We start from the raw sequence: 20,951 nt of genomic DNA, 5'->3' as shown, positions 1-20,951 counted from the left end.
CATATCCTTGCCAGCATTTATTTAATGATAAGCAAATAGGTGTGAAGCAATATCTAACAGGTGTGAGGTAGCATCTCATTGTGGTTTTGATTTGCATTTCCCTGATGATCATTGATTATCAAACACCTTTTCATGTATGTATGACTTCTTTGGAAAAAAGTCACATCTTTCTCTCATTTAAAAACTCAGAATAATTGATATTTTGCTACTGAGTTTTAAGAGTTCCTTACATATTTTGGATATTAACCCTTTATCATATATAAGGTTTGTAAACATTTTCTCCTATTCTGCAGGTTGAATTTTCATTTTGTTGACTGTATATTTTGCTGTACAGAAACTTTTCTGATTGATATAGTCCCACTTGCTGATTTTTCCTTTTGTTGCTTGTGCTCTTGATGTCATATCCAAAAGATCACTGCCAACACCAACATCAAGCAGCTTTTCCCTTATGTTTCCTTATAGGAGATTTACGGTTTCAGGTCTAACATTTAAGTCCTTAATATATTTGGAGTTAATATTTGTGCGTGGCATAAAACAGCAGTACAGTTTCGTTCTTCTGCATATCCAGTTTTCCCAACATTTATTGAAGAGACTATCCTTTCCCCAGTGAAAATTACTGGCTCCCTTGTTAAAATATTATTTGACTGTATATGTGTGGGTTTATTACTGGGATTTTGATTCTGTCCCATTGGTCTATGTGTCTGGTTTTTTGTGTTTGTTTTTTGTTTGCGGTACACGGGCCTCTCACTGTTGTGGCCTCTCCTATTGCGGAGCACAGGCTCCGGACGCGCAGGTTCAGCCGCCATGGCTCATGGGTCTAGCCGCTCCGCGGCATGTGGGATCTTCCTGGACCGGGGCACAAACCCGTGTCCCCTGCATCAGCAGGCGGACTCTCAACCACTGCGCCACCAGGGAAGCCCTATGTGTCTGTTTTTATGCCAGTACAACATTCACTGTTTTGAATTACTATAGATTTATAATATAGTTTAAAATCAGGAAGTGTGATGCTTTCAGGCTTTTTTCTTTCTCAAGATTGCTTTGGCTATTCAGAGTCCATTGTGGTTCCATACAAATTTTAGGATTGGTTTTTCTATTTCTGTGGAAAACACCACTGGAATTTTTATAGGGATTGCATTGAATCTATAGATGGCTTTGGGTAGGGGTGGATATTTTAACAATATTAACTCTTCTAATTCTTGAGCATGGGATATCTTTCCATTTATTTTTGTCTTCTTTAATTTCATCAATATCTTATAGTTTTCAGTATATAGATCTTTCACTTACTTAGTGAAAAGTTATTTCTAAGTATTTTATTGTTTTTGATGCTATTGTAAATAGGATTGTTTGCTTTATATTTTTTTCAGATAGTTCAGAGGATATTCTGATTTTCTAATTGATTTATGTATGTTGATTTTGTATCCTGAAACTTTATTGAATTTTTTTATTCTAACAGTTTTTTGGTGGAGTCTTCAAAAATTTTATATGTATAAGATCATGTCATCTGCAAGTAGTGACAGTTTCTTTCTTTCTTTCTTTCCCATTTGGATGCCTTTTCTTTCTTCTTCTTGCCTAACTGCTTTATTGTTCTGGCTAGGGGTTCCAGTACTATGGGATTTTTTTTTGTTTTTTGTTGTTGGTGTTGGTTTTTCTGGCTGCGTTGGGTCTTTGTTGCTGTGTGCAGGCTTTCTCCAGTTGCGACAAGCGGGGGCTACTCTTCATTGTGGTGCGCGGGCTTCTCATTGTGGTGGCTTCTCTTGTTGCGAACCGTGGGCTCTAGGCTCGTGGACTTTAGTAGTTGCAGCATGTGGGCTCAGTAGTTGTGGCACATGGGCCCTAGGGCGCACAGGCTTCAGTAGTTGTGGCGCATGGGCTCAGTAGTTGCAGCGCATGGGCTCTAGGGCATGTGGGCTTCAGTAGTTGTGGCACGCAGGCTGAGTAGCTGTGGTTCATGGGCTCTAGAGTGCAGGCTCAGTAGTTGTGGCACATGGGCTTAGTTGCTCCGCAGCACATGGGACCTTCCCGGACCAGGGATCAAACCTATTGGCAGGTGGATTCTTAACCACTGCGTCACCAGGTAAGTCCCTCCAGTACTATGTTGAATAGGAATGGTGAGAGTGGGCACCCTTGTCTTGTTCTTGATCTTAGAGAAAAAGCTTTCAACCTTTCATTGTTGAGTATGATGTTAGCTGTGGGCTTCTCATATATGGCTTCATTATATTGAGGTGTGCTTCTTCTATGCCCACTTTCTTGAGAGTTTTTATCATAAAGGATGTTGAAATTTTGTCAATTGCTCTTTCTGCATCTATTGAGATGATCTTATGATTTTTTAATTGAACTACAGTTGATTCACAATGTTGTGTTACTTTCAGGCATATAGCAAAGTGAGTCAGTTTATATATATATGTGTATATATACATATATATACATATATATGTGTATATATATATATATGTTTTACAGATTCTTTTCCATTATAGGTTTTGATCATACGATTTTTTTTTTTTGATCATACGATTTTTATCTTTTATTTTGTTAATGTGGCACATTACATTGATTGATTTGCAGATGCTGAACCATTCTTGCATTCCTGAAATAAATCCCACTTGATCATGTGCTGTTAATGTGCTGTTGAATTTGGTTTGCTAGCATTTTGTTGAGAATTTTTTTGTTTTGTTTTGTTTTTGTTTTTGTTTTTTTTTTGAGAATTTTTGTATCTATATTCATCTGGGATACTGGCCTTCTTTTCTTGGAGTGTCCTTATCTGGCTCTGATATCAGGGTAATGATGGCCTTGTAAAATAAGTTTGAAGAGTGTTTCCTCCTATTCAACTTCTTTGGAAGAGTTTCAGAAGGATTGGCATTCATTCTTCTTAAATGTTTGATAAAATTCACCCATGAAGCCATCTGGTCCTGGGCTTTTCTTTGTTAGGAAGTTTTTGATTACTGATTCAATCTCCTTACTTGTTATTGGTCTGTTCGGTTTTCCTATTTCTTCATAATTTAGTCTTGATAGGTCATATGTTTCTATTTAGGGTGTCCAATTTGTTGGCATATAATTGTTCATAGCAGTCTCTTATGATCATTTGTATTTCTGTTTATCAGCTGTCTCTTCTTTGATTTATAATTTTATTTACTTGAGTTCTTTTTTTTCTTGCTAAATCTAGCTAAACATTTGCCAACTAGTCTTTTCAAAGAAAAAAAACAACAACAATCAACTCTTAGCTTCATTGATCTTTTCTATTGTTTTTCTATTCTTTATTTCATTTATTTTTGTCCTGATCTTTGTTACCTCCTTCCTTCTGCTGACTTTGGGAATAGTTTGTTCTTTTCCTGGTTCTACAAAGTATAAAGTTCGGTTATTTGAGATCTTTTTTTCTTAACGGAGGTATTTATCACTATAAACTTTCCTCCTAGAATTGCTTTCACTGCATCCCTAAGTTTTAGCATGTTGTGTTTCCATTTTTGCTTGTCTCAGGACATATTTTTTTATTTCCCTTTTGATTTCTTCTTTGACTCATTGGTCGTTCAGGATTGTGTTGCTTAACTGCAACATATTTTTGGATTTTCCAGTTTTCTTCCTGTTATTGAATTCTAGTTTCAAATCACTGTAGTCAGAAAAGATATTTCATATGATTTCTATCTTCTTATATTTGTTAAGACTTATTTTGTGGCCTAATGTGACCTATCCTGGAGATTGTTCCGTGTGCACTTGAGAAGAATGTGTATCCTGCTGCTATTGGACAGAATATTCTTAATATTCCAAATATGACTGTTAGGTCCATTTGGTACTAAGTGTAGTTCAAGTCCAACATGTCCTCATTGATTTCCTGTCTGAATGATCTATTACTTGTTGAAAGTGGGGTAGTAAAGAATCTAATATTGTTGTATTCTTGTGTATTTCTCACTTCAGTTCTGTTAATATTTGCTCTATAGATTCAGGTGCTCTGAAGTTGGGTGCATATATATTTACAGTTGTTATATGCTCTTGATGAATGACCCCTCTATCATTATATAATCACCCTCTTTCTTACTTGTTACAGTTTTTTAATTAAAGCCTATTTTGGGACTTCCTTTGTGGTGCAGGGGTTAAGAATATTCCTGCCAATGCAGGGGACACAGGTTTGAGCCCTGGTCCGGGAAGATCCCACATGCCATGGAGCAACTAAGCCCGTGTGCCACAACTACTGAGCCTGCCCTCTACAGCCTGTGAGCCACAACTCCTGAGCCCACGTGCCATAACTACTGAAGCCCACGTGCCTAGAGCCCATGCTCCACAACAAAGAGAAGCCACCACAATGAGAAGCCCATGCACCACAACGAAGAGTAGTCCCCACTCACTGCAACTAGAGAAAGCCCGTGGACAGCAATGAAGACCCAACACAGCCAAAAATAAATAAATAAATTTATTTTAAAAAAGTAGCCTATTTTGTCTGGTATAAAAATAGCTACTGGGCTTCCCTGGTGGTGCAGTGGTTGAGAGTCCGCCTGCCAATGCAGGGGACACGGGTTTGTGCCCCGGTCCGGGAAGATCCCACATGCCGCGGAGCGGCTAGGCCCGTGAGCCATGGCCGCTGAGCCTGCGCATCCGGAGCCTATGCTCCGCAACGGGAGAGGCCACAACAGTGAGAGGCCTGCGTACCTCGAAAAAAAAAAGCTACTGCTGCCATCTTTTGGTTGCCATTTGGATGGATTATCTTTTTCTGTTTCTTGCTTTCAGCCTATGCATGTTCTCAACACTAAAGTGAGTCTGTTAATAAACAGAATATTCTTTGTTTTTTTTTTAATCCATTTGGCTGCTCTATGTCTTCTGATTGAGAATTTAATCCATTTACATTTAAGTAAAGTAATTATAGATAGGTAAGAAATTTCTATTGCTATTTTAAAAATTGTTTTCTAGCTCATTTTGTAGTTCCTTTTCTTTTCTCTTGCTGTCTTTGTGAACTGATGATTTTCCATAGTAGTGTGCTTTGATTCACTTCTCTTTATCTTGTATGTATCTACTGTAGGTTTTTGCTTTCTGGTTACGTGAGACTTACATAAAACATCTTATAGATAAAGCTATTACAACTTAACTTCAATCCCATACAAAATCTCTACCCTTTTACTCACTTCCCACCACTTTATGTTTTTGATATCACAGTTTACACTTTTTATACTGTGCATCCATTAACAAATTACTGTAATTATAGTTATTTTTAATTTTTCTTTCTTTTCACCTTTATACTAGAGTAATATACTGCCATATTATAGTATTGGAGTATTCTGAATTTGACTATATACTTATCTGAATTTGACTATATACTTAAGTGTTTTATATCTTCATGTTTTTTTTTAATTTATTTATTTTATTTTTGGCAGCATTGGGTCTCCTTGCTGCTCGTTTGTTTTTTTGTTTGTTTGTTTGTTTTTTGCAGTATGCGGGCCTCTAACTGTTGTGGCCTCTCCCGTTGCAGAGCACAGGCTCCGGACACGCAGGCTCAGGGGCCATGGCTCACGGGCCCAGCCGCTCCGCGGCATGTGGGATCTTCCCGGACCAGGGCACGAACCCACATCCCCTGCATCGGCAGGCAGACTTTCAACCACTGCACCACCAGGGAAACCCCTTGTTTGTTTTTATATATAGTAGTGTGTATCTGTTAATCCCAAACTTCTAATTTGTCTCCGCCCCTTTCCCCTTTGGTAACCATAAGTTTGTTTTCTATGTCTGTCAGTCTATTTGTTTTGTAAATAAGTTAACTTGTATCATTTTTTTAGATTCCACATATAAGTGATATCATATGGTATTTTTCTTTGTCTTTGATTTTTGATAGTTTTATTATAATGTCATGGAGAAGATCTCTGTGGGTTCAAATTGTTTGGGAACCTATGAGCTTCATGAACTTGATGTTCAAATCTCTCTCCCCAGATTTGGTAAGTTCTCAGGCATTACTTTAAGTAAGCTTTCTGCCCCTTTCTGCTCTCTTCTCTTCCTGGTTCTCTAATAATCTACAGATTGATTCTCTTAATGGTAATCTTTAAATATCATAGGGTTTCTTCATTCTTTTTACTTTTTTCTCCTTTGACTGAAAAATTCTGATATATCTGTCTCTAAGTTCACTAATTCTCTCTTTTTTTTTTGGCTCCACTGGACTGCCAGGGAATTCCAGGGACTCTTTGTTTTATGAGTTTTTAAAAATCTTTTTTGGCTGCATTGGGTCTTCGTTGCTGCACACAGGCTTTCTCTAGTTGTGGCAAGCGGGGGCTGCTCTTCATTGTGGTACACAGGCTTCTCCTGTTGTGGAGCACAGGCTCTAGGCACGTGGGCTTCAGTAGTTGCGGCACGCAGTCTCAGTAGTTGTGGCTCATGGGCTCTAGAGCACAGGCTCAGCAGTTGTGGCACACAGGCTTAGTTGTTCCGCAGTACGTGGGAACTTCCCAGACCAGGGCTCACACCCGTGTCCCCTGCGTTGGCAGGCGGATTCTTCACCAGTGCACCACCAGGGAAGTCCCAAAGTTCACTAATTCTTTCTTCTGCTTGGTCCAGTCTAATACTGAATCTCTCCACTGAATTCTTCAGTTCAGTCATTGTATTCTTCAGCTCCAAAATTCGTTTGGTTCTCTTTTATGTTTTCTATCTTTTTGTTGAACTTCTCATTTTGGTCTTGTATTATTTACCTGATTTTGTTGAACTGTTTACTGGTGTTCTCTTGTAGCTCTCTGAGCATCTTTAAAATAACTACTTTGAATTCTCTGTCAGGCAATTTGTATATCTCCATTTCTTTAGGGTCAGTTACTGAAAATTTACTGTGTTCTTTGGTGGTGTCATGTTTCCCTGATTTTTTGTGATCCCTGTAGCCTTTCATAGTTGTCTGCACATTTGAAGAGCTGTTATCTCTTCAAGACTTTATGGACTGGCTTTGGTAAGGAAAGATCTTCACCTATGGATGTGAGGATGCTAGAGTATGCTATGACTCTGGGTCTAATGGTGCAGGGTGCCCAGGTTAGGGCATATTGTAGCTCTGGGCTCAGGGTGCAGGTCTCATTGGCTGAGGCCACACAGGTCCACATATCAACAATTCTGTGATTCTTAGGGAAAGCTGTGGAGGGTCCACAGTGGCTGCAAGGGATGTTGGGGTCCTCAGTGGATCTTCCAGGTCCAGTGGCTAGGGACCAGGGCAGGCAGCAGTGGTGGGCAGAGTCAGAAGTGTGTACACACATGGCTTCAGGGTCCGGCTTCAGGGTCCAGCTTCAGGTACCTGCAGAGTGGGAGGGGGAAGCTGCAGACACACACATAATAGCAAGGGCTGGGACTAGCAGAAAGGGCTGGTGCCAACTGCAGATTGACAAGCAACTGCAGGGACCCTAGCTGTTGGCACATATTCATGAGGTTGTAGAGGCTAGCCATGAGCACATGCGTGGCAGTGGAGGCAGGGATGGGAGTTGGGCTGGCCAGTGTGCAGGTGCACAGCTGCAGGGGCTACCTTTAGGTGAGCCTAGGGTTGCAGGCCAGTGACAAGTCAAGGCTGGATATGGGCCACAAGCAGCTGTGGCGGCCTTGGCTGTTGGCATACACTCCTATGGCTACAGGGGCTTGCCGTGGTTGTATGCATGGCAGTGGAGGCCTGTGTTGGGAGTCAGGCTGGTGGCGTGCAGGTACATAGCTGCAGAGGCTAGACATGAGCACACACAAAGCAGTGGGGTTCAGCTGTAGGGGTCTAGACTGGTGTCTTACATGCACACAACCACAGAGGCCAGGGCTGCTACATAACTCGTGCTCTGTCAAGAGATGCGGAGGGAGGTGGGGGACTCAGGTGGCTGGCATCTGTGAATGCAGATACCTGTGGGGTGAAAACCTTAATGGCAAAATCTGCAGGGGTTCTGTGGTGGCTACTGGTTTCTTCAGTGGTGAAATATGCTAGGGTCCTCTGTGGAGCAGTCTGCTGAGGTCCATTATGAGGTCCCCAGTAATAAAAGCTGAGAGGTTCTGCAGTGTCCACAAGGGCTGTTGAGGTCCACAGCAGCAAAGGCTGCTGGGATCCTAAGCAGAGCAGGCCACTGTGAGCCATGGTAGCTCCCAATGCATGACTGATACTGGCAGCCTCTGTTTGCCCTACTTCCTTGTTCCTAGCCATGTCTAGATGTCTCAGTATTTATACCAAGTTTATTCCAGTTATCTCATTTGTAATTTTCTAGAGCTCCTTGGGTTGCTTCTTAGATTGCTCTGCTCTGCTTCCTGGCTGTCTCACTTCCCTTTGCAGACAGCAATCACCATTTTCTTCCACTGAGTTGTCAGTTTTTTCCAAGTTTCTTTCATAAGTATTTCTTTTGGTCTTTAACTTTCATGTGGGAGGTTTCTTCCAATGGCTGTTGTTGCTTGACTGTCTGGAATTGCTGTGTATGACCTGCTGACCACGGGTTTCACTGTATGGAGGTTTGTGGAAAGCAGCGGTCATCTTATCCAACAGCTTTTAATACCATATATACTCTGATGACTCCAAAATTGTTATATCTTAACTTCACTTCTGAACTCCAGACTTTCAACATCTCAGTCTGGAGGTCTAGAAGACATTTAAACCTTGAAAGGAAAAACCAGAAATATTGATCCCCACTGCTCTACTCTCTTCTCCCACAATGTTTCCTATTCCATTTCCACCCAGGTCAAAGTTGGGCATGTCAAAACATAGGAGTCATTCTTCTCTGACCTTTCTCTTTTTTGTACACACGCACACCTATTCAATCTATCAACAACTCTGACTGGATCTATCCTTCAACACATATTCAGAATCCAACAACTTACCACTTCCACTGTTCCAACCCTATCTAGCTCAAGATACTGAAATCAAAATCTTTTGTTTGAATGACTGCTCCCTGTTTCCATTCTTGCTCTACTCCAGTCCTTCTGCACACATCAGCTGGAGGAATCCTTTTAAAATGTAAGCCAAATCATGTAATTCCCCTGCTCAAATACCTTCACAGGCCTTCTGTCACACTTAGAATAAAATGCAAAATCCTTACCAAAAATATCATCCTCCAAGCCACCATTCTGAGGGGAGTTCTTAGCTTCAAACTGTCATTCTTCCTTCACTTTCCACATCTAATTGATCATCAAAATTCATCATTTTTACTTATTAACATCTACATTCTCTATTGCATTTTTTCTCCATTCCTATTGTTTCCTAGCCATTATTTCTTGCCTGAATCACTTCCGTGGTCTCTTTCCTCCCTGATTCCAGTCTTCTGCATTTTATACTCTCTCAGCATTTAAAACCCACATCCAATCATGTCACTCCATGGTTCTATCAGACTAGCAGTTCTACTAATTTGGGGATTACAAAGCTCTTTGTGATCTGGCTCTTGCCTTCTTCTTGGCCTTATCTTCCAATTGCTAACACATACTTACATGCCAAAGTTACCAAATATCTTGTAGTTTCCTGGAATTACTACTTCCCTATGCTCTGTGCTATTTTTGGAATGTCCTTCCTTATGGCTTGTCTTCCTGATGAAGCCCTGCACATCTCTCAAGACTCACCTTAAGCATTACTTGCCTCTGGAGGCTTTCATTGATTGCTCAAAGCCCCAGGAAATCAGCTACTCCCTCTAACAGCATCAGTGTATATCTTAATTATGACATGCAGCTCATAAACCTTCTTGTTTGTGGTCTATCTGATCCCACTAGAGTAGTTTCTAAACATGGGGACCATGCATGGGGTTCAGAGGCAACTATCAATTCCCTAAAATTGAGTATAAAATTTTGTATGCAAAATCATACTTGTATCGTCCTGGGGAGAAATTTTATCGATCCTCCATAATACAGAAAGAGTTAGGAACCAATACCCTAGATGGTGATATTCTTTTTTTTTTTTTTAATTTTTTTTTTTTTGGCTGCGTTGGGTCTTTGTTGCTGTGTGCAGGCTTTCTCTGGTTGCAGCGAGTGGGGGCTACTCTTCATTGCGGTGTGCGGGCTTCTCATTGCAGTGGCTTCTCTTGTTGCGGAGCACAGGCTCTAGGCACGTGGGCTTCAGTAGTTGTGGCACGCGGGCTCAGTAGTTGTGGCTCATGGGCTCTAGAGCACAGGCTCAGTAGTTGTGGCACACAGGCTTAGTTGCTCCGCAGCATGTGGGATCTTCCCAGACCAGGGCTCGAACCCTTGTCCCCTGCATTGGCAGGCAGATTCGTAACCACTGAGCCATAGACGGTGATATTCTTAAGGGAAGGAGTAAGTCTCCATCTTTAATTTCTATATCTCACACATATCACTTCACACAGAGCATAGTTAAGGCAACTGGACACAAATGCTTTTGTACTTGTAAATATACATAACCAAATATACAGAAGCAATTGATATGTTATTTGTGTATGCTTTAGGCAAATTTCCTATGGTTCTTGACCAGGCAACATACTTTGCAGACTCTGTGTTTCCTAAAAATATTACATTTTCTTAAAGAGAAATTTGTAATTCTTTCTAAAACTTGTAATTCTCACCAATATACACTCCTTGAATATATACTCCTCAAAGTGAGGTTTTACCCAGTCCTTTAGTCTAAGCTTAATAGTCACCGAAGGTTTCTGATGTTTATTTGTTTTACTTTAAAATTCTGTACCTTTTAGTTAATTCTTCTTATTCAGCCTGCAAAATGTAATCTTGGTTATCAGTCAACTCAATACACTTTTATAATAACCAACAGACAGTTAAGGATTTATCTTAGAAATACTGGTACACTGATAAACAACAAGGCCCTACTGTACAACACAGGGAACTATATTCAATATCTTGTAATAAACTCTCACGGAACAGAATCTGAAAAAGAATACACACACACACACACACACAACTGAATCACTTTGCTATACACCAGAAACTAACACAACATTGTAAATCAACTATAGTTCAATAAAAAAAGTTTTAAGAAAGAAATGCTGGTACATTATTTCCAGGGTTAATCATTACATTATTAATAACTGGCTCTTTTCAGCTTCAACTACCTGCTTTTCTTAAGAGGTGGAGAGAGACAAAATTTTAGTAACTGCTGCAGGCTGAAGGAGCTCTGTTCACCAGCAAAACCAACTGAGAAATGACAGCTAGACATTACAGTAGGCCCAAATGCCCTACATAGTAATTCCATTTAGAGAGCAAGTGTGATAGGTACTGTCCAGATAAGGAAGAGCCCTTAAATACATTGAAACAAAGACAAAGGAATGATTTTAGCAATATTGTTTCATAATGTAATTAGGGATAGTAAAAGAGAAAAACTTAAGTGTGCAGGAGCAAGCTACACTGTGTAATAATTTCTTACCATTTTATAGAGATCTGAGACACTAATCTGGTCCGCATCCACTACTTCAAAGTCCTTTCGAGGCACCAGGTCCAGGCCCAAATGCCTAGTAAAGAGAAAGACCACATTCAGCATGCCATGTCCTCAAATTACTCATCTCTCTTTATGTGCCTGAGAGCCCATGCCAACCACGACCTTATGGACAGAAGTTCAGACACTGCCTCTGCAGGGACATGCCTTTATCCAGTAACCTAACTGTGTTCACCTTCAGGTAAATAAATGAGGCTAGGGATTTTAAGACTGTGACAATTTTCGTCATCAAGTAGTTCCCCCTGTGATGGTAAAAAGGATTCATTCAGTATCACATTTATAACAGATTGCTTGAGTTCACTAAGGACGGATTTTCTTAGATCATTAATAAGTTGTGTTTATTTTTCAATTTCCCCCATCCTGCAAGTATGTACAGGCTCAGCCATGCATTACTTTCATTAGGATAAAAAAAATTATTCAGTGTCCAAGTAGATTTGTAATTCAAAGTCAAACACATAAAAATCACCTCCTGGGAATTCCAGGAGGTCCACTGGTTAGGATTCTGCACTTTTACTGCCACGGGCATGGGTTCAATCCCTGGCTGGGAAACTAAGATACTGCAAGGCACAGCCAAAAAAAAAAAATCACCTCCTAAAGGTATTAAACTCAAAGAAACTTATGTCTTGGTTGAGTTTTATCTCATTTTCAATTTAATTAATACTGACACTGGCTTATAGTAAAGACCTCACCACACATTAGCCAATACCTTAAGACACTTTAGATGGAAGTTTAACCAGGGAGCACGATTAATAAAGAAAACAATACTTAGAAGATCTGGTATAACTTGGGCATGAAGGAATAAGTGATAATGATTAATAGTTGATTGGGAGGCAGTATGAGACAGTGGAAATAACTCTGGACAGGCAGAACTCTTGGGTTCAAATATGGTACATAATTTATATTCAATACATGTTACGCCCTTTCTCACTCTCTAGAACAACAGCTCTGACTCTGGAGTCAGTGGAATTAGGAGTTGTGGACCCCTGTAACTACATATAAAAGTATGTGTATGTGTTCATATATGCATTTTCTCTGAGGAGAGGGCCTATAACTCTCATCAGGGTTTCAGAGCTGCTCTGTGACCACCCTACTCTAAAGCGAGTGTTATGAATTATTGCACCTGGCAAAAAGTATGCCATAGATGATGGAAGGAGAAGTGTATATATTTTTTTCTTCACCTAGATTATGAACTACATTTAGAATATGCTAGCAAAACTAATTCTCTAGGCTCTTTCTGTGAATAAAATTCCCACTTATTTAAAATAAGCCACGTAGGGCTTCCCTGGTGGCGCAGTGGTTGAGAGTCCGCCTGCTGATGCAGGGGACACGGGTTCGTGCCCCGGTCTGGGCAAATCCCACATGCTGCGGAGTGGCTGGGCCCGTGAGCCATGGCTGCTGAGCCTGCGCGTCCGGAGCCTGTGCTCCGCAACAGGAGAGGCCACAACAGTGAGAGGGCTGCGTACCGCAAAAATTAAAAAAAATAAGCCACATATACATCCAAAACGCAGAATTATTTTACTTACAATTTAACCCTATTTTATAGGAAAAGATATGAAGAGGTTAAATGGTAATAAGACTGATAAAATAAAAATGGGGAATCAAACCTACATGAAGAAGCTATAAGCAAACACGCTAATCACACAGACTAATATGATTAAGAATTAAAATTTAGATGTGTACTTTTTAGCAGGAAAAAAAAATGGAGAAACCTATTTTTCTATTAAAGGATAAAAACCCATATTTTTCTATTACCTATTACTATAACTTGTATTATTCTATAATAGAGAAATATGCATTTTTAAAGAGGAAATAATTTTTTGGTATTAAATACAGAAAAAAAAAAACCCTTGTAGTTTTGCCTGATGAGAAGATCAGTAATACACTGTTGTCCTTAATTACAATAGTTCACAGTTTAATGGTAAAACCATGACATCAAATCTGATTACTGATGTTAATGCACTTAAATCTATAAGAGATTTTATTTCCTGTCTTCATACATCAAAGAAGTACTCCATTCAATCACCTCTTATTAATTATTCTTAATTTCCCTGAAATAATTTCAGGCCTCTGGCTTCTAATACTTATAGCATGTAAAGGCAGTAGTATCATGGAGAGCAAGATATAGCTGAAGCACATCCTTTCCACCGCTCTCATCTTAAAAAGCAATTTACATCTGAAAGATAATTTTGCAGTTTTGATCTCAAATATTTAGAATACTTTTACATATATGTGGAAAAACAGTGGAAAGATCACAAAAATGGTATTAGTATTTGTACAAGGAAAGTGAAATTAAACAATTTATCAATTTAAGATATTTTACAAATTTTCTGTAGTCATGCTGTTGAAAATTCTTTAAATACAAAAATGAAGAGATAAAATTTCAAACATATTCTTTAACCACTGATGGTCACAAAATATATGAGGTAGTCTAAATATTACAATTAATTAACAAAAAGAAGACTGTACAAATAATCCAATCAAAATAGATGTTTTCAGTACAACAGCTTAAGAAAAAATCCAGATGGATCTAAGTCAGTAAGGCCAGGGTTGAGAGTATATGCTCTGTAGTAGTGCACTACACGCAATGATGTGGCTTGTCTGGTGAATGGCATCTACGCAAACTCTACCTTGGCACTATGCCACCCTTAGCTTGCTTGTCCATTCAATTAACCACCCATATACCCATCCACTCACCCCAAAGACACTCTCTGAGGATCTATCATGTACCACCAATGGTACTGGATATAGGAAATACAGCAGTTTTGAGTCAAGCAAATGTTCATATTCCTCATGCTAATTCTCCCAAGAGCAAAGTGTTTTCCCTCTCCTAGAAGTTGTTAAAACACAGTACCTTTTAGTTTCTTGATTTCATTACCTTAGGAAATAAGAAAATGATTAACAGGTGATCTAATAAAACCGAAGACTGATTTCCTTCTACTAAGATCATCTTCAATGGATGAAGAGTAGTTTCCAAAAGCTAAATTGAAGGACTGTCCTCATTGGAAGAAGGCAGAGGTGCTGCACAGTGAGAAACAACACATGTTCACTAAAATTTCACTCTGTAAAAGAGGCTCCTGGCTATTTCTTCCTATGGCATATTCTAAGAACAGTGAACAGTAAGTGCAGGGAATGGTCAACTTAGTCTCTTTATCGTCACAGCAAAGGAAGGCAGCGCATCAGAGTAGTTAGGAGCATGGGCTCTGATGTCAGATTGCCTAGTTTGTATCTTGGCTCTCCCACCAAGAATACTGTCTTCTCTACTGTCACAGGCTATTGTAAGGATTAATCCATGTAAAGCACTCAGTACACTGCCAGGCATTGTGAACTGCTTCTGCTGTTATCATTATGTGTTACATCGTTAGCTAAAATATGACTTAAAGTACAAGGATTGTGATTAAAGACAATTGTGTCTGAAAAAAGACTCCTAAACAAGCAGGAGGCATACAACTACATATACATCTACATACAGAGGTAGTATAGAGCTGAGTTTTTAAAATGGTCTTACCAACTGCTTAGGTGAATCGTCTTCACAAAAATAGTCTTCTCTCACCACTTGTCACTAATCACTCATTCATTCATTCCAATAATTCAATAAATATTAGCACCTACTCTATGCTAGGCTCATGATGAACTTAGGGATACAGCAGTGAATAAAAGACATATTTCTGTTCCTGCATTCTTTTAGGTGCCCCACTCTAAAGACCGTGAATCTCTCTCTCTATCAAATTCTTTGAATTTTACATGTCTTTTGAATGTTCCATATTCTGTTCTATTTTCTATTGTATCTTTTTCTTCTGGGTTTCCTCATCTGAACCACAGAACGTAGAAAATAACTTGAAGTTAATTAATTATATATGATGGATGTTTTAAGGCATTTAAGATCTAGTTCTCCCCCAGAATTAGTTGAAAAAGCCTAGAGATACTAAGATTTTCTGTGGGCAGTGCCCTTTTCTGATACTTATACTATGAGAGCATATAGATATAACTATACTAATGAGAGCATGGTATATTTATATAGTAATAAAATAGAATATATAACTAATAATAGCTACCTTTTACTGAACATTTACTTGGAATAGGCATTTTATGTATATCCCCTCTAAGCACTATGGGAAGTACACAGTATTAGACCCATTTTATAACTGAGGAAACTGAAGCCCAGAGAGGTTACTAAGTAGCCTATTAAGGGAGTACAGTTGAGCTTGTCTCAAGCTAGGTCTGTCTTACTCTGAACCCATGATATTTCCACTATACCTGCCACCTTTCTACTAATAACCATGAAGTTAAATACTAATGGCTATAAGTGATTGTAATCAATTTGGTCATAATACTTTGAGGAATAATTTTGTGTCAATACATCAATCCAGAAGGAAACAAACATAGACTGATGAATGAGTAGCCAACAGGCATAAGAAAAACCCACCTTGTTACTTAGATACATTCATGTAGTGCCTATCAAGTGCAGGCACTGTGCTAAGTGCAGGGTATGCTGATGAGCAAAACAGATGCACAAAGAATGAGTGTGTGTGTGTAAGTTAATCATTTGAACATGGTAACTTGAGAGGAGAATTTTGACACATGCATAGTTTAAACATAGTTATCTCAGACTTCTTAAGTATGGCAAGAAACTGATGGATGGGTACAACACCTTATACCAGAAGAACTCTAAGAAGGCATTGGAAGCTTCTACTAATTTCAGATGTCCTGAAGCTGGAAAATATCACTATGTCCTTAAAGAGAAAGTACTGAACCATAAACTTTTCTGAGTCCTAGCTAAAAATTTACTCACAGGAAACTCGCTGGGGTTGGGGGCAGGGGTGGTGGTGGTGGCAGTATTCTCTGCATGGTATAACTCAAACTACTGCTTGTGTTGCTTCCTCCAAGAGCAATTCCCTTGGTAAGGAACATAAACTAAGCAGGAAGAAAGGGACATGGGTAGGTTAGGATCTTTGAAAACCTGCGAGAAGGTACAAAAGAGAAGCGAGGGAAGGGAATAATTTGATAGAGAGGGAGAGAAAGAATAACTAGAAAGTATGCATTTATTGGTGATTTGTCTTAAATGATGAGACTTCACAATAAAAAGATACCAATTTTTTCATTTGATACTTGAAATCTATAGACACATTATTCTAATTCAACAAAAGCTTATAAAATGTTTACATTTTAATCAAATTGTACTTTCTACCTAAAGAAGAAATACAAAAATCCTATAAATTATTCTAAGAGTAAAGTATTTCTTACTTAGGTATTTTTCTATGGCAAAGATCAATTAGGCTGTGTCAGTCCTGGGTTGACACAACTTTTAACTCATCTATGCTATATTTACTGTAGTGATGATAGCAGAGACTGAGAAGAAACTTTTCTCTGTATCTTTATGGAAGGTGTCAAAAATGTTAAATTAACACATTAAAGTTACATTGCTAGACAAATTATTTTAAATTTCCCTTGGAGAGGATGTAATTAACTGACTTAATCTTTGAATAGGAGACTTGAGCAGAGATAATGGCTAGTTAATTTGAATACAACCTTGTTTTATGCCCTTCCTGTATTTTAGAACACAATATTATAAATGCTGATTTCTACCTAATACAATTTTAATAATTTTCACATATGGAATGAGCGTGCACATAGGCAAAGAGGCAAACAAGTATAAGCCACGTAAATTTAATGTCAGAATCCTCAAATTTTCAGCCAAATAAATAAAAATTCCTAATCTCAGGGAAAAAAATTAAAATAGTTGTTACGTAGATGTGGAGGGCTCTGCATTTAACTTAAACTCTAAATACAAGAGTATAGTACCAGTTTAGTTTTTATCCTTGAAAGTTCTAACTCAGTGTTAAAGCAGATATATATATTATGAGACATGTGGTACAGATAACAGAACAAAGATCAAATAACCCACAGACTACAGATACTGACAATAATTTTCCTGGTGTTAAGACTCACACTTAAAAATGATCATAAAGATAGTAAGGTCCTACATAAACTATATGTGCTTTGGCATCAGTTCTGGGTACAAACACCAGTTCTACCACTCACTATGCAACATTGGAAAAAGTTCTTCTGAGCCTTTTTATGAGTTTCCTCATTAGGTAAAAGAGAGCTCTTGTCTTGGAAGAGCATAATCGCATTTCATTACAACAGTGCAGATAAGTTAGACCATGCACTTGCCACAGTGATACAGGTAGATGTACTCAATAAACTATTAATAGCTGTTATTAACAGTGTCTGAAATAGGTTTTGAAAAGGCAGAGCTATAAAGTCTAAGAGTCTAAAGAAAAAGGCATAAAGTTTAAAATTACATAGGATTAATATTTAATTACATCAATTACAATGTAAAAATACATTCAGAAAATATTGATTGTGCACCCAAAACATGCCAGCATATGCTAAGCTTATCAATATTTTATGGCATTTATAAAAGTGTCATGGAACAAGAAGAGTGGAATTATGAGGGCATACAATGGGAAGAATGGATACAGTTATCAGTGCTCAGCTGTTGCATGGAGCAGTCTCCTATATCTAACCTATTGGTACGAAATGACTTTACTTTTGCAGTACACCATCCCTTCTTTCAAATTAAGAAGGAACATTTTTAAAAGGGTTACTTCGAGTGAGAACCAGAGATAATTGTCCTATTGGTTTGGGAGGCAATATGTCTTTTTCCTTTAGTAACAGTAGACCTAAAAAGTTCTCATTTAAGTTTTTAAGTGACTGTATTTTCCACTGGGAGTAAAGGGGAAAATGGAAAGAAGAAGAAATGGGGAAAGAAAGAAGTGGAAGGGAAGGGAGAAAGGAGGAAAGAAGATACAGAAGCACCAGGAGAGAAGGATCAGGGTTTCGAGAAAGGAGGGAGAAGGGAAAAAAGTGGGGTGGGGGGGGAAATGGAACTATGTTTCTGGTTTATATTGTTTATCAAAATGAACATATAAATACTCTCCCTACACACACACAAGCACATACACACTTTGTTGAGAAAAAGTTATTAATGTAGGTGGAACAGCTCTGTACTTTACTGACAGGTATTTATAATGTTCTTTGCCTTTTTCAAATATAATTTGAACTTTTTTCCAAGCTATTATCTTTAAGTTTTCAGATTTGACTGCAAAATCTGATTGGTCTGTTTTCTAACTTTTATCATAAAGAGGTATTGATAAAATATTTCTCTTGTTCATTTACTGGTATGTATAGTGCAGTTAAACTGCAACATAATGATTTATGCAACTATTAGTGTCATCAGTTCAAAAGTAACAATTTGCTTGGCACATAGTGATGCTATGTTTGCAAATTACTACCATTATTGATTTTTTAAAATAAGTACAATGATACCATATAGTACTGTTTGGAGCTGAGGAGACAGGATCAGTAGCTATACTGTAAGTTAACATACTACATTTTGCTAAGATTTTTACTGCCCAAAGTTAGATTTAAAGAACACTGCCTGATCTATCGTACATCTGAATTCATGTTATATCATACAAGGAGTCTGTGGTGTGTGCCAAGCAATGCTATTAACAGTCAAGAGAGGTTGTAATTTAATGAAACAAACAAGGATAGGATGGTGTCACAAATAACTAATGTAGAGTTGTTCTTTTTTCTTTTCTACTGAACAGTACCACTCTGGGTTGGATTCACTGTTTATTAGATCCCGTGTTTCCTCTTTCCTGATTTACTCTTCTATTTCTGGAAGAACACATTCTCAAGTCTCTTATTAAGAAAGGAGCCATGACAGGTTAACTTCTGCATCTTTGAGTACTTTAAAAGGGCTTTATTTGGCCCTTACACTTGATTATATAGTTTGGTTGTTTATAAAATTCTGGGTGGCAAATCATTTCCCAACAGAAATTTGAAGATATTACTTCATTATATTCTAGCATCCAGTGTTGCTGATAAAACTTTTGAGGCTGGTGTGAATCTTATTCTTTTGTAAGAAGACCTGTTTTTCTGTCTGATAACCTTTTAGGATCTTCTCTTCAGCCCCAAATATTGAAATATCTTAGTGTGCCTCACTGTAGGTTTTGGTTTTTCTTCTCCATTCATTATACTAGGTATTTGATGGACTCTTCCAATCTTAAGTCACCTGCTCTTTGGCTCTAGGAAATTCTCTTCTATCATTTTTTTAGAATTTCCTCTTTATTGCCTTTGTTCTTTTCCTGGAAATATAATGTCTGATGTTGGATCCCCTAGATTGAATCTCTGTACTGTTGTTTTTTTCTCAACCATTTCCCATCTTTTTGTTTTATTTTCCTAGAGATGACATAAAATTATCTTCCTGTTCTCCGCCTAAATTCTTTTTTGAAATCCTACTCTCCATTCCTTTTTCGTAGCATTTTATAATGCATAATGAATCTTCTTGATTCTCTTGGAGGATACTCAGAGATTTTTAAAGTTCTTTACTAATCTTCACTCTCTCTAGGGCCAGGTATTTTGTTTATCCTGGTCTCCCTCTCTTCCCTGTGAAAGGATTTCTTCAAATACTTGGTAATACTTGATTGTCCATTCAAATTTAAAAGGCACTAGAAATGTGAAGAGTTTTTTGTACATGGGTGGGTGGCTAGCAAGCTTCTCTTTCTGGTAAGTGGAAGGGATTTGTTCATTACACTTTGAAACTCTTAAATGCCTCAATATAGAGGGCTTTGCAATAAAGTCCCAGTTCAAACTTTTGTTGCCCAGTTTCCACCTAGGCAATTGGTCTTTGTATTTGTCTATCTGAAAGGGAAACACCTGGCTGCCAGGTTTGCTACTCATGGTAGCAAAAGTAGTGAATTATTACTTTACATACTTTTAAGCACTTCCTTTCGTTAAGCTCCAGGGCACACTCCCTTTCTCCCATGATTCTAGCAGCTGCAAGGCAGACCAACTCCTTCATTAGCTAAAGTTTCCTCCATACATTACAGGCTTCTTCTTCTGTTACTAATCCTCCATCTACTTTTCAGCTTCTGGAAATGGGTTCACATATCCCATTTATTGCTGCACTCCTCCCACTCTTTTTATTTTTTGTCATTTCAATGGTGTCTTGAGGGGGAGAGGAGCTAAAGACTTGTTCTAAAATATACTTAAGGTAAACGTATATCTTAAATAGGAAGCAACCTCGTCACTTCAAAGTTCAATGGACCCGATTTTAAGAGAATGAGGCAAAAGCATTTGAGAATCATATCAATTATTAAATCTAGGAAGAAATAAAATCTGAGTACTATCTACTCCAGCTTCCCATGCCAAAGTCTTATAATTTTACTTGTATGGCAATAGTAAATAGTCATACCCACTGCATAAATACAGGACTATTTCTGAATGATGAATTAGTTAAGAATATTCTGATGTACAGATGTAGACAGTTCCCATTTGTAGTATATACTTATTTGGATTCATTATATGGCTATAAAATGTAAAGGACACCAAATTCAAAGGTACTAAGAGATGAAACTAAAGAGTATTCTGGGGCTTCCCTGGTGGCGCAGTGGTTGAGAGTCCGCCTGCCGATGCAGGGGACATGGGTTCGTGCCCCGGTCCGGGAAGATCCCACATTGCCACGGAGCGGCTGGGCCCATGAGCCATGGCCGCTTAGCCTGCGCGTCCGGAGCCTGTGCTCCGCAGCGGGAGAGGCCACAAC

General features: G+C 38.5%; 1 protein-coding gene across 1 annotated transcript in view; it reads right to left on the bottom strand.

Annotated features, from left to right (window-relative positions):
- The window catches only part of DOCK3 (dedicator of cytokinesis 3), a 409,735-nt gene that overhangs the window by 183,914 nt on the left and 204,870 nt on the right, over positions 1 to 20,951 (bottom strand). Inside the window, exon 7 of the mRNA XM_027120931.1 lies at positions 11,273 to 11,357. Coding sequence (XP_026976732.1) covers positions 11,273 to 11,357 — 85 coding nt within the window. The remainder of the gene's footprint in view (positions 1 to 11,272; positions 11,358 to 20,951) is intronic.

The sequence above is a fragment of the Aethalodelphis obliquidens genome, unplaced genomic scaffold (genome assembly GCF_003676395.1).
Source record: "Aethalodelphis obliquidens isolate GAN/ISIS:26980383/991018 unplaced genomic scaffold, ASM367639v1 scaffold22, whole genome shotgun sequence".
Classification (NCBI taxonomy): domain Eukaryota; kingdom Metazoa; phylum Chordata; class Mammalia; order Artiodactyla; family Delphinidae; genus Aethalodelphis; species Aethalodelphis obliquidens.
Note: the sequence above shows the minus strand (reverse complement) of the source record. Positions and strands in the feature narration are given on the sequence as shown.